Source organism: Silurus meridionalis, chromosome 2, assembly GCF_014805685.1.
Source record: "Silurus meridionalis isolate SWU-2019-XX chromosome 2, ASM1480568v1, whole genome shotgun sequence".
In the NCBI taxonomy this organism is placed as follows: domain Eukaryota; kingdom Metazoa; phylum Chordata; class Actinopteri; order Siluriformes; family Siluridae; genus Silurus; species Silurus meridionalis.
The window spans coordinates 12049910-12064772 of record NC_060885.1 but is presented as its reverse complement, the minus strand read 5'-3'; the positions used below and the strand labels follow the sequence as shown (position 1 = coordinate 12064772).

Here is a 14863-nt window from a genome sequence, read left to right as displayed (position 1 = left end):
ACTCATCAATCCTCACACACAATATATATACATACAGTATATGTGTGTATATAAAAAAAAAACTAAGTTCATTATTTGCACATTTCTTTGAGCAACAGAATTAATTCCACAAAGAATAGACAAAGCATGGTTAAGCACTTTAATATTTATTAGTTTATTTTTTGTGCACATCATCATCATGAACTTTTGACTTACTATCTAAGCTCATGAAACTTATTATTGAACATTTACATTAACCTTTTAATAGGTACAGGTGTCTTACAATTGTTATTAAATATGCAATCCATGTGAATTAGCTCTTACATTTTTTACTTGTGTGTGTAAATAATAAGATCAAAAATAAATGAATTTGGGCACACCACTAAAGTTAGCATTGGAGAGTAAAACATAACATATGTGTGAAAATGAAACATCGAGGTTTAACCTGGTCCCACTTTGGAAGCTTGCAGATTACTTTGCATTGGACTGCACAAACTCCCTGTAAGGGAAATACTGACATTGATTTATCACCATTCTTGAATTAGACTGGTTAGAAGACATTCATTTTATATAGCAAGGCAAGTCACAGATTAAAGTCAATGCAATATATTACATAGTATTACATTTATAAAAAAAAATACTTGTTTAACCAAAACTTAAAAAGCAATAAAATAATAAAATTAATAATAATTTATTTTGCATTATGCGAAACATGCTAAACAATAAATAACTTGTATACCTTATAATTTTTGGTAAACGAGGATCCCTATAAAGTCCATTATGACGGTATCCATGGGATGCCTCAAATGCCACCAACCTGACTTTTTCCTCAGGTAGCACACTTTTAGCAGTTTTGTATAGCTACACATGGAAATATGGTTGTTGACTTTATACTCATAACACAAAACATTTACACATAGTCAACCAAATGTATATATAAATATCCTACCTCCTCAGCCATCCTGATAGGAGTCAAATGGTCATCTTTTGAATGAAGGATCATAAGCGGCGTCCTCATTTGTTTCACACTAATCCAAATTAAAATATTCCAGTTTAGCAGCTTAGTAATGATCCTAACATATATTTTGAAATCTATTGTATTTTCTTTTCTTTTTAAATGTTTTCACATATATATGACTTTATTCTTACTTTTCAGAATTGGACACCTGAACTTTATTTGCTTTAATTGTATCCTGGGAAAAGTAGTACTGTATGTATGGAAATCTCCAGTAATACTAAGAAAAAAAGAAGACAATTAGCATGCTAGTTTAAGAAATATATTCACAAAGATATGCGTACTCATTTAATAAAACAGAAGTTTACCTACCCAGAGGAATAGATGGGGGACTCCTTTTGGTACTTTGGAGTCAAGGAAAGAACCTTCAAGTATCACTGCATCAGGAGGGCTTCCTGGCAATCAAACATATGATATGGGAGACATATGACTTCGAACTACAACTTATGTATGTGTATATATATATATATATATATATATATATATATATATATATATATATATATATATATATATATATATATATATATATAAAATGTTTTAACATAAACAAACCTGAAATATCACACAACCTGACCCAGCTTGAGAGGATTTGCCATAAAGAATGGCAGAATATCCCCAAATCCAGGCATGCAGAGCTTGTTGTGTCATAGTCAAAAAAAGACTCAAGGCTGTAATTGCTGCCAAGGTGCTTCAATTAAGTACTGATATGAGATATATCGGTTTACTATTTTGAGGAGTCTTTTGGAGAATTTTGGGCATTTAATTTATTATAAATTTTTTTTTTATGTAAGTAGGTTTTGCTGATACATACAGTATATTTTTTTACTTTGGTTAAATATATTAAGTTACTTTAGTGTTTTTTTATAGCATAGCATACCTAATATAAATAACTACATAAAAGCCGCACTTAACAAAAGCCTGACTAGTAGTTTAAGGTAATATTTCTTACCTTGTTCTTGTAGTTTTACTACAGCACTAGTTGTTACCCTGTAAATGCAATATATGTGTCTCTAAATAAAATACCTTCTATTTGAAACAGTAAAACATAATCTTACATCAATATATGATACTATTCTGAAAAAAAAACTGATAAAACCACAGCTGATTTGTCCAAGGTAGTATCAGCCCAGACACACTCACCCTGTGCCAATTGAGTGACCCCATATGAAGACCTGGCTGTCCTTGCTACGTGCCCGTACCCAGTGGTACAGGTAAAGTGCATCAGTGACCAGTCCAGGCATAGTGGGCTCTCCACTGGAATCACCAAATCCTAGCAGAAAATATAATTACTTAATAATCAGCTTCTTTAGTTTACGTTCAGTCATGTAGAAGATTGTTGCAAACATGCAAAATTTAAAATCCTCCTTGGCACTGAATTGCTTGTATATATATATATATATATATATATATATATATATATATATATATATATATATATATATATATATATATATATATATATATGGGCTGTCAAAATTAATGTGTTAATAACGCATTGATGCAAATTCAACTAAATATTTTTAATGGACCTACAAGCAATTCAGTGTTATGTAGCATCAAGTTTTGCATGTTCCTGACAGTCTTCTACATGAATAATAAAAATAAAAAACAAAGTAGCTGAGATATTTTCAGTAGTTAACCCTTTTTAGCCTGAGGAATGTTAATACCAAGTCGAAAACACTCTTGACAAAATAAACAACCCCACACTGCAACTCTTTCGATACAGTGAGGTTTTGTTTAAAACACTCATATGTTGCATATACAAACTCACCAATCCAGCTGACACAGCCTAATAATGTTTCACCTTATTATACATTTATAATTGTGTACAAGATTTAAATGTAAAACACTAAATCAAAATACATTTTTTAAATATAGTCATGCTGTAACCAGAAAATGTGCATCTAGATATTTTAATGTTACATTATGTTAATTGTATAACATATGTATATTTGAGTCAAGTCAAGTTTATTTCTATAGCACTTTTACAACAGACATCGTCTCAAAGCAGCCTTACAGAAATCAACAGTCAAGGTGAATGGTGTGCATTTATCCCTGATGAGCAAGCCGTGGTGACTGTGGCAAGGAAAAACTCCCTTAGATGTATATTTGAGGAGAAGCAAAATAATGAAACCCACCTCTGTAATCCATTACTAAGACATGATAGCCAAGAGCACTTAATATCTGCAACAATATGAGACACCGGGTCAGTACATCACTGTGCAATAGATTTGAACAGTGAAGATATTCAGATACTCACTTTAGAAACTCCCACACGATGTGGTGGAGATGCTCTGTTTAAAAAAATTCAGACAAAAATTTCAACAAAAGAATATTTATAACACTGAAAAAAAAAAGTGTAGGCATCACTGCATACTGTTACGAGCTGGAGGCATGCAAAAAATGCATAGTGATGCAATTTTTTTACAAAAAAGTAAAATACAGAGTACAAAGTATCAACATAATCAGCATAAGAAATAATGCTATTTACCTTTAACAGATATATATAAATAAATAAAAGCCACACTTATATATATATATATATATATATATATATATATATATATATATATATATATATATAAAATCCGCCGTGATACACAACTTAGCAAACAAACAATTTACACTATAGCACTTCTATAAAATTTTCACACTTTTTCCTGCTGCCGGTTGACCCTGTATTCTTCGCCTTTTCACACGCAGCTGTGTTGTGTTACCGTCAGGCTAACCCATAACTTGAGCAGCCCAACTAATCGATAACAGCATTCGTTGACAACGAATTTCATTATTAGATTTACTGTCCTCTAAAAATAACCTCGACATACAGCCATTATTGTCAAAGTCGCTAGCAACAAAAGTGAGTGTTAACAGCTGTGCGTCGTGTAACCATGCAAAGCCACATGTCCAATTCATGTTTTTGTCTGCTTGACAGGACCATACAAATTTGTGTATCTTGCATTAGAGCAGTTAGAATTTGGTGCTTTGAGTACAATTCTCTCATACTGACCACTGGATGTTCAACATGGAACCTCATGGCAAAGAACTCTCTGAGGATTTAAGAATTAGAAGTGTTGCTCTCCATAAAGATGGCAGAGGCTATAAGAAGATCTGTAACACTCTAAAACTGGGTTACAGTACAGTGGCCAGGGTCATACAGAGGTTTTTCAAGACGGGTTCCACTCTGAACAGGCCTCGCAAGGGTCCATCAAAGAAGTTACGTTCTGTGTTGTGCATAAGATGCAGTAGTGGGCATACAAAAACAGATGCATGAGTGCCCCCAGCATTGCTGTAGTTGATGCAGAAGCAGAAGGTACTCTTGTCAGTGCTCAGACCATACGCCGCATCCCAAAAGGAAGCCTCTTCTAAAGCTGGCTCACAAGACTCAGAAACTGTTACAAACAGCAGTTTTCCAACATAATAATGACCCCAAAAACACCACCAAGAGGACAGCTGCCTTGCTGTGGAAGCTAAAGGTGAAGGTGATGGAGTGGCCAAGTATGTATACAGACCTGAAACCTATTGAGCACCTGTAGGGTATCCCAAAGTGAAAAGTGAAGAAGCTCCATATTCCTAATATCTAGCAGCTCTATGATGTCATGAAGAGAATCTCAGCAACAACCTGTGCAGCTCTGGTGAAATCCATGCCCAGGAGGATTAAGGCAGTGCTAGATAATATTGGCTATCTAGATCACAAATTATTGACACTTTGTACACAATTTTTACATGTTCACTTGGGGTGTACTCACTTTTGTTGCAAATTATTTGACAGTAATGGCTGTTTGTTATTTTAGAGGAAAGTAAATCTGTACTGCCATACAAGCTGCACACTGACTATCCTAAAATATATCAAAGTTTCATTTGTATAGTGTTCTCCCTTTAGAAGATATATTAAAATGCTTACGACATAGATAGCGACCGAAAAACTTTTCGTAAGTCCATGAGGTCGTAAGTCGAGAAGAGTGACTACTCTATGATGCATTCTGATGCAGACATAAAGAGGCACTGTAAACACACACAAATATAATTATATAATATATAATATTATATTTTGCCAACATATAGTAAGAAGAAAGAAAAATAATAGCAGTATTTGACTTGTTATTTTGACAGGTCTTTTTTTTAATGGATTTATTAACCCTCAGGATCAGGCCTGTAAGGTAATGAACTGCTCTCATACCAGGCAGTTGCTGTTCTGAATTTCTTTTCTCAAATTTGGATGGTCCACTGTAAATTAAATGCTGCCAGCACAGCAATATGTTTTCAAAGTTTTCATTGCATTCATTCCAGACTTCATGCATAGGATTTGTGACACAAATCTTCAAGTTTCTATAGCTGTTCACACCTGTTACCCGCATTGCCATGGTTGTAGATGAAAACAGGTGAACCATTCCCTAAAGACTGCTCATACCATGCCAAACTTTTACCCTGGGCCTCTTTCCACATATGATCAGGAACTGTGTGCCTAAAGAGGTGCCAAGAACAGTAAGAAGAAAATGCAGCTATGTGAAATTGTTATATAAAAATATATGTTGAATATTCACAAAATTGCACAACTGACCATACTCCTAGTGTCACTTCTGCTTCTGAGGTCAGGTACATATTTACCGTGTGATTGAGACCAAGATCAGTGGGATGTCTCAGGTCAACAAAGAATGATACTGAAAAAAGATTTTAAAAAATGTGAGTGCAATTAACTGATCAAGTAAAATAGATAAACAATAATGTGGGTGCAATAAACTGCTCAAATGACATTTTCTCATGTGTAAGTAAGGAGTCATGTACGCACAGCCATGTTGATAAAAGAGGTATTGTGTGAAACCAGGACAAATTCGTTGAACATATGATGTAGTCACAAATAGAGTGCAAAGGGTTATCGGCCCCCATTTCACCCAATCCCTCCAAAATGACCTGAAAAAGACACAAATGAATAGCAAAAATTCTAATGCAGAAAAAAGCCACACCTACAGTGGTGCATTAGCACATAGCTACTACTGTACATTCACTCAACTAGAATGTAATTCTATGTGAAATTCGTTTACTGAAGTTATATTTCATCACTGACATTTAAGGACAGTAAAAAAAACCCTGAGCTTATAAATTCCCCAGACAAATAAAGGTGACTCTGGTTTTTAAATGAGCCCTGATTTTACAATCGTTTACTGTACAATAACCAAAGAATTGAGCCACCACAACTAGCATTTGGTAAAAGCTATTTTATTTGTGAAAGTGGCTGAATCGGTGCAGACTACCTAAATTATTTGTGGTAGCTTAATTTTTAAGGCTTTAGGTAACAAATAAGTAGGTTTTGTTTTATTTTGCCATCTTTACTGCCAGTACTTTACTGTAAAAATATACAGTATATTTTTCCAGTTACAGATGAAGTACATGTATTTGCATAAAAGTCCCCTAATTAAATAATATGTTTATACATATATCTCTTCTTGAGTAAAAGTACAAAATGTTCCAATTATCTCCATATTGTTTTCCTTTCATACTTAAGTACATTCTAAAGCAGGTACTTCTGTACTTTTACTCAACTAGAATGTTGAAGGAGTATGTTTACTGTAAAAATTCTGGTACATTGTCCATAACAGGTATTCAATGACAGTCACCCATGACCTTATTAATTCACCATGCAAATAAAGATGACTTAGCTTTTTAAATGTAACTTATAACCCCTGATTTTTCAATGATTTTGTACTGTAAAAAAACAGAACAAAACAACAACAACAAAAAACACAACTAAAAAAATTATTTTAATATATAACATAATATGAAATAACTGACAGAATCTTTGCCAGTTTGGCTGCACCGTGATTTCAACACAAGACTTTTTATTCGAAACATCTTATCATTAAGATAATATAATTTATGTATTCACTTTCAGAATAGATAGAAAACAATGATTTTCTGGTCAAATGTAATTTATTATGCATTGAAATTTAGTGAAGTTTTTCAATTAAAAAAACAAAAACAAAGATACAGCACTGGAAGAGTGTACTCAGGTACTGTAACAAAGTACAGTATGGTAAAACACTGTCTTTCTGTTCACTATTGGCTTCAAGTGGCACCTATACCTGGCCTTTAGAATTTTAATCATTTATTTCTAAATATGGTATGACCTAAAATTATGTCACAGAGGGGGTAAAAAGGAAAATCTGGACCAAAGTCACTTACCTGGATATCAGTTGCTTTTCACTTTTCACTGATTTCTCCTCAGTCGGTTTGGATGCAACAGTGTCATCACCTCTTCTTCTCATCTCGGAATAGATTTTAACCAGTTAAGAAAACCTGCAAAAGGGGTGAAAAAAATGACTGAAAAATGACTTACTGTTTCCACTTACTCTACTTTGATGACTTTGGACTTTGGACTTTATATATCTGAGGTTTTGAAACTCAGTTGTGAAACCGCCCACTGCTGTACACCCTACACATTGCGGGTAGGGTTCAGCCCATGTTATTAATTCTATAACATGTCACTGTGTATATCTACACATGTGTAACCAGTAGAATGTTTGTGAGCACTTTAAAGTTAGGTTAACATGAAAAGTATTGTGGGAATAATCTATGTACATATATGTGTTTTGGATACAACCTTTGCTCTGAACATTAGGTTCTAATCTTCTGATACATACGCACACATTGCTAGGGTTCAGACTTTTCCATCCATTACAGAACATTCTGTTCTCGTGGTTATCTATTTCTGCATACCTAGACTGTCGTCTTTTGGTATGTGCTGATCTGCACATACACACTAGACCAGGGGTCACCAAACATTTTGAAACTGAGAGCTACTTCTTGGGTACTGATTAATGTGAGGGCTACCTGTCATGCTGCGAACGAACGGAGGCGGAAGCCGGAGCACAGTTCACTTTGGTTTAATGAATGAAGTGAAACACACAAATACATACACGGCAATCCAGTATAAATCCAGAGAGAGATATCCGTGGTACACCCTGGAGGAGTGAGGTCCACATAGTCCCAGAACGAACGCACGGAAAGATTGGGGTAATCCGGGGTGCGCTTTGAGGAGAAAGCGCAGCCGTGGAGAAATTGTGGAGTCCAAAAGGAAGAAAACGTATAGGGATACGCATATCAACAACACACACAAACAATAACAGACGGAAAGTGAGTGTGAGTGAGTCCCAGGTGTGTACAATTGAAGCCGGGAGCTTCAGAGAAAGAGGAGGCATGACAGCCGAAGGGGGCGTGGCAGGTGGATTCCAGACACTACCAGTTTGATACACACAGTTTTCAGTTTGAGCTGAAATAACAAATTTGCTCAATTTACCTTTTATTATATGTTATTATTAATAATTAATGATATTCATCTATGTGAAGACACTGATCATGTTAATGATTTCTCATAATAATTATCAACAATGATTTAACAAAGTAGGAAACAGCTATTTTAGAAAAGGCCCGTGGGCACCATGTTGGTGACCCCTGCCCTAGACAGTTCCTCTTTCTGGTTTCTTCTTTTATGCTGTTCCTCTTTTCGCACCAACACTGACCACCCTGTCACCTTTTATCTGTGATATATATTGATGTTAACAACGTTACTAAGAGCGCGGCGAAACATGATAGCCTCCCACTGCCTATTGCTCCATTCTCTGAATGGCAGATTGACTTCACACACATGCCCCCCCGTGGGCCATTTAAATATCTTCTGGTTATGGTAGACAATTTCTCAAGATGGGTTGAAGCTTTCCCTTGTCAGCGAGAAAATGCTAAGGTTGTCATACGTATCTTGGCAAAAGAAATCATACCGCGATACGGTGTTCCTCATGTTATTGATTCAGACAAAGGAACCCCATTCACTGCAAAGGTAACGCAGGACTTATGTAAATACTTATCCTTGTCATGGCGTTTTCACATTCACTATCACCCCAATCCTCCAGCATTGTAGAAAGAACCAACCGGACGATAAAGGACAAATTGACTAAAGCCATACAGGCTACAGGTAACAAAAATTGGGTAGACTTGCTACCTGCAGTCCTTGCTGAAATGAGAATGACTCCATTTATCACCACACGAAATTATGGACATGGTTTTGTTTAAATCTCTAAAACCTAGGCCACTGAGTAAATGTAAGTAGGAAGGGCCAGCAGAAATAGTCACGATCACACGCACCGGTGTATTAACTAATATTTTTCCACAGTGGATCCACGCTACCAGAATCAAGAAATGTCCCATGGGAGGTGACCCCGTTTCGAAAGAATTAATTTGCTATTCACTATTTTTCTTTATGTTACAGAAGCCCTTTTGACCTCCCAATGAGTTCTCTAGGAGACATCTATCGATTCCTGTTTCCCTCTGTCAACCGTTCACTATGGTCCAGTAACGACTCCTCAGACTCTCCGGTGTCGGATCTTCAGGCATCCGTACAATTGAAGGACGTCATCACCAGCCTGGGGCAGGGATCCCCGCCCAGGCTCACCAACACGCCAACGCCAACTGGACAGCCCGGCAATACAAGCAATCACTTACTCGTATGCTTTCCGGGTTTCAACCTGTCCTTGTGTTTCTGAATATTATCCTATTCCTATGTGACATCTTTGATTGTTTTAAATTGTGATTCATCAATTAATAGTTTATCATGGATAAAAGAGGGGAATTGTGGGAATAATCTATGTACACAGGAAAAATGGCAGAGTAATTTTTCCAGAGACAATATTCTTTTACTCAAAAATAGTTGTTTTTGCACTATTTTGAGTGTACAGAGTAAAATCTGTCAGTAGAATGAGAGCAAAAAAAAAAACAGAGTAACTGTCACTCCTCCCCATTGTCTCCTCACAAAGTTTCATTAATTCGCGGTACTCTACACGGTCATCATGTGGAATCAGAAGAGAAGGCGCATTTCTACTAGATGTAAGTAATTTTTAAGTCTAATTATTTATTTTAGTTTTGAGTCTCTGTTTTGAGCTCATATCAATATCCGGATCGATTTTAATTTTAGAACTTTGCTTAATTTTGGAAGCACAGACTTTAATGGACATGTAGGTGAAGGGAACAGGGGTGATGAGGAGGTGAGGGGTAGGTATGGCCTTAAGGAGATGAATGTGGAAGGGCAGATGGTGGTAGATTTTGCTAAAAGGATGGAAATGGCAGTGGTGAACATGTATTTTAAGAAGAAGGAGGTTTATAGGGTGACGTATAAGAGTGGGGGAAGGTGCACACAGGTGGACTATGTTTTATGTAGGAGATGCAACCTGAAGGAGATTGGAGACTGTACGGTGTTGGCAGGGGACAGTGTAGCTAGACAGTATCGGATGGTGGTCTGTAGGATGGTTTTGGAGGCGAAGAAGAAGAGGAGGAGAGTAAGGACTGAAAGAAGAATAAGATGGTGGAAACTGAAGGAGGAAGAGTGTAGTGTGAGGTTCAGGGAAGAGGTCAGACAGGGGCTCGGTGGTGGTGAAGAGGTGCTGGATGATTGGAAACTACTGCAGGAGTGATGAGGGAGGCAGCTAGAAAAGTACTTGGTGTGACATCTGGAAATAGAAAGAAAGACAAAGAGACGTGGTGGTGGAATGAGGAAGTGCAGGAGAGCATAAGGGGAAAGAGGTTGGCAAAACAGAAGTGGGATCGACAGGGTGATGAGAAAAGTAGGCAGGAGTACAAGGAGATGCAACAGCAGGTGAAGAGGGATGTGGCGAAAGCCAAGGAAAAGGCATATGAGGAGCTGTATGAGAGATTGAACACTAAGTAAGGAGAAAAGGATTTGTACTGATTGGCCAGGCAGAGGGACCGAGCTGGGAAGGATGTGCTGCAAGTTAGAGCAATAAAGGATGGAGATGGAAATGTGTTGACTAGTGAGAAAAGTGTGTTGAGAAGGTGGAGGGAGTATTTTGAGCAGCTAATGAACGAGGAAAATGAGAGAGAGAGTAGGTTGGATGATGTGGAGTTGGTGAAGCAGGAAGTGGATAGGATTAGTAAGGAGAACGTGAGAGCAGCGATTAAGAGGATGAAGAGTGGAAAGTCGGTTGGACCAGATGACATACCAGTAGAAGCATGGAGATGTTTAGGAGAGATGGCAGTGGAGTTTTTAACCAGATTGTTTAACAAGATTCTGGAAGATGAGAGGATGCCTGAGGAATGGAGAAGAAGTGTGGTGGTATCGATCTTTAAACATAAGGGAGATGTGTAGACCTGCAGTAACTACAGCGGAATTAAGTTTATTAGTCACACCATGAAGTTATGGGAAAGAGTAGTGGAAGCCAGGCTGAGAGATGAGGTGACCATCTGTGAGCAACAGTATGGTTTCATTCCGAGTAAGAGCACCACAGATGCCTTATTTGCTTTGAGAATGTTGATGGAGAAGCATAGAGAAGGTCAGAAGGAATTGCATTGTGTATTTGTGGATTTAAAGAAAGCGTATAACAGGGTGCCAAAAGAGAAGTTGTGGTATTGTATGTGGAAGTCAGGTGTGTCAGAGAAATATGTGAGGGTATGAGGACAGTGTGACAGCAGTGAAGTGTGCAGTAGGAACGACAGACTGGTTCAAGGTAAAGGTTAGACTGCATCAGGAATCGGCCCTGAGTCCTTTCCTCTTTGCAGTGGTGATAGACAGGTTGACGGACGAGGTCAGACAGGAGTCTCCCTGGACTATGATGTTTGCGGATGATATTGTGATTTGTGGTGAGAGTAGTGAGCAGGTTGAGAAGAGCCTAGAGAGGTGGAGGTACACGCTGAAGGGGAATGAAAGTCATTAGGAGTAAGACAGAGTACATGTGCGTAAATGAGAGGGAGGGCAGTGGAGTGGTGCGGTTACAGGGAGAAGAGGTGGAGAAGGTGGAGGAGTTCAGGTATCTGGGGTCAACAGTGCAAAGTAATGGAGTGTGTGGAGAAGAGTGACAGGAGTGATTTGTGATAGAAGGGTATCTGCAAGAATGAAAGGGAAAGTTTATAGGACTGTGGTAAACCCGCGATGTTGTATGGTTTAGAGACAGTGGCATTGACTAAAAGATAGGAGGTGGAGCTTGAGGTAGCAGAGCTGAAGATGTTAAGGTTTTCGTTGGGAGTGACAAGGATGGACAAGATTAGAAATGAGTTTATTAGAGGGACAGTGCATGTAGGACGTTTTGGTGACAAGGTGAGGTAGGCGAGATTGAGATGGTTTGGACATGTGCAGAGGAGGGACATGAGTTATATTGGTGGGAGAATGCTAAGGATGGAGCCACCAGGAAGGAGGAAAAGAGGAAGGCCAAGGATGAGGTTAATGGATGTGGTGAGGGAAGACATGCAGGTAGTTGGTGTGAAAGAGGCAGATGTAGAGGACAGGGTGGTGTGGAGACGGATGATCTGCTGTGGCGACCCCTAATCGGAGTAGCCGAAAGAAGAATAAAAAGCTTAATATAGAAGCAAATAGTTAATATATAGATTACAAATGCAACAAACGTTAAATGACACCAGTGAAATTGCCAACTGTTTATTAAATCTTTGTAAGCAAAATTATTGTGGCGAGGATCGAGTTGTGCACCACATGTACTTGACTTGGTAAAGAGTTAACAGCCTTAACTGGATTGCTGGAGGCCATTTTGATGTGCATTAGCCCATGAGTTTTATCACTGAGGTGCCATTTGGATTATATTTTTAGACATCCATTAGAGAATAGTCTGAATAGGGCTAGCATGCTAGCACTATGCATAAACTGTTGAACAGTTATTACAAATTAAAAACACACCAGTAAAGAAAAAATAATTCATGTTGAATGCCATCTTCATCTGACAGTGAGTATTATTGTCTTTTTGCCTCCTTCAGGATGCAAACCAACAACGTTGTCAGAGTGAAGTTCAAAGATAGCAAAAAATATATTTTTTCTTCAAAACCTTTTATGTTTTAAACGTTTTTGGAATGGGTTAAGAGGTAAAACTAACATTGTTAATATCATTAATACTTTTCCTTCTAAAAATTTTAATAGTATTAAACTAAGTTTATGGTTGTATCTTATGGGGTATAAAAATAACCCTAACTTTCTTTTGGCATTGCTGGTTTTTGTTAATTTGGCAATGGTTTGTCATCCTTCAGTTGGCAAGAAATTTGCTTTTCCTACAATGGATGTGAAAGTCTTTGAAGTCTCGAAGACAGAGGTTGATGAGGAAGCATTTGAAAACCTGCTGACATGACCAGAACTTGGTGTTCTAGAAAATTTGATCCCAGGCAAAGAATGTTTTGATGGTAAAATGTTTTACATGCTTATAAATTTTGTGTTTATTTTCAGCAATATTCACCAATTTATTTTTGCATAGACTAATGTGTCTATTGTACTAATTCTCAATAGCTGTATAACATGATATAAAAATAGTATGAACAGTTAATCAGACTATAGGTATGGTTTATTATTTATATATGGTTGAAGATTCTTTAAGCTCAAGCTTAGTAGGAGATCAGAGTCTGACAACACAGCAATTTTGATTAGAAGTCCTCCTAAAATTTGGCTGACCCCAGGAGCAAACATGGCTATGTTAGTAGCTGTTGCCTCTCAATCTATTTGATTTACAGAAGGAGGATTTACTGCATCTTGCAAAATAAATATTATTTACAGTATAATTGAAGTGGTATTTATTTTCTTAGTCTAGTAATGTATAAATGTATAACTTTTAGGTCTGTTTGTTTTGGTCATAGGAGCATTATTACAATGCAGAAGATGGAAGTGGATTTTTGGCATGGAGAGTTAAAACTCTGCAAAAAAAGGCATCGGAGGGTCGGATGAAAAGCCCATATATATATATATATATATATATATATATATATATATATATATATATATATATATATATATATATATATATATATATATATATATATATATATATATATATATATATATATATATATATATATATATATATATATAGCCACTGGTATTACCATTTATTTGAAACACCTGATTGCAGAGCACCACAGTTTGTTTAAGCATTTGTTCCCTGATAAGAAATTGTTGCCAAAGCATCATTTTATGGTGCATTACCCTAGTTGTATGCAGAAAATTGGACCACTGCTACATTGTTGGTGCATGCGTTACAAAGCAAAGCATAACATTTTTAAAAAGCAGCTAAAAACCTTTAAAACCATAACAAAAACATTAGCAAAGAAACACCAGTGCCAAATGGCTTTCATTTGGCAAACATTTGATCCAAATGACATGCAATTATTTCCTGGGAAAATGGTCCCCTTGAATAAAATGGAAGTTGGCACTGAGATGGCTGAGAAACTTATTGTGCCCATGTGGACTAAGGTCCTAAATGTGAAATGGGTCAAATACTGTGGAAATATATATCGGTCAGGGTTAGCAGTTTGTGTTCAGGTTCAAAATGACATGCCTGTATTTCATGTAATACAGAATATTGTTGTCAAAGATGAACAAGTCCTTTTAATAACAACTGCACTGAACACTGTTTAGCTGAACATATTCATGCTTACAAAGTTGCACATACCATAGAAGCACCTTGTGCTTTGGATGTTAAGGATATTTTGCACCACAAACTGTGACATTTTGATGTCTTATGGTTGTGATTCTGATTTGTTTATTGTACCATATAGTTGCATGTAATTCATCCTGTTTGTCATATCAGAATCATTATGTTTTTATTATTTTTCTTTTTTTAAAATAAGCTTGAAAAATAAAATTTGTGAGACATGAGTATATAGTTTGTTCATTTTTCTTTTAAGACTGAAAAGCAAGTTTTTCATTTTAGGTCCTTTTAATGGGAAAACATGAATGGTGTATTTCAGAAGAATAACGTTGAGAACTTTAAGTTCTTTATAGGTCACTTAGAATTGATGATAAACAACTCTGGAGGTGAAGGAAATTGTTGCAGAGTCAAATTCAAACTGCTCAGAACTGTGTAAAATAGTACAAGAGTT

At 36.7% G+C, this 14863-nt stretch overlaps 1 protein-coding gene across 2 annotated transcripts; it reads right to left on the bottom strand.

Annotated features, from left to right (window-relative positions):
• Window positions 1–125: 125 nt before the first annotated feature.
• On the bottom strand, window positions 126–8151 carry LOC124394270 (lysophosphatidylserine lipase ABHD12-like). Of its 2 annotated transcripts, XM_046862428.1 has the most exons (14): window positions 7909–8151; window positions 7175–7288; window positions 5784–5905; window positions 5556–5655; window positions 5340–5459; window positions 3258–3291; window positions 3136–3181; window positions 2138–2267; window positions 1947–1984; window positions 1307–1389; window positions 1129–1214; window positions 929–1007; window positions 719–840; window positions 126–478 (listed from the first exon to the last, which is right to left on the bottom strand). In XM_046862428.1, the coding sequence occupies exons 2-14, from the start codon at window positions 7255–7257 to the stop codon at window positions 451–453; spliced, it is 1071 nt and encodes a 356-aa protein (XP_046718384.1). In that variant the 5' UTR covers window positions 7258–7288; window positions 7909–8151; the 3' UTR covers window positions 126–450. The 2 variants fall into 2 exon arrangements, with proteins under 2 accessions (XP_046718384.1, XP_046718377.1); XM_046862421.1 differs by lacking the exon at window positions 7909–8151 and having other exon boundaries at window positions 7175–7378.
• Between the last annotated feature and the right edge of the window lie 6712 nt (window positions 8152–14863).

Coding starts and splice junctions, on each gene's coding strand:
- LOC124394270 (XM_046862428.1), bottom strand. CDS start 7,257: ATGAGAAGAAGAGGTGATGACACTGTTGCATCCAAACCGACTGAGGAG. Junction 5,906..7,174: donor GAAAAGCAACTGATATCCAG/GTAAGTGACTTT, acceptor TGTCTTTTTCAG/GTCATTTTGGAGGGATTGGG. Junction 1,008..1,128: donor CAGGTGTCCAATTCTGAAAA/GTAAGAATAAAG, acceptor AATTTGGATTAG/TGTGAAACAAATGAGGACGC.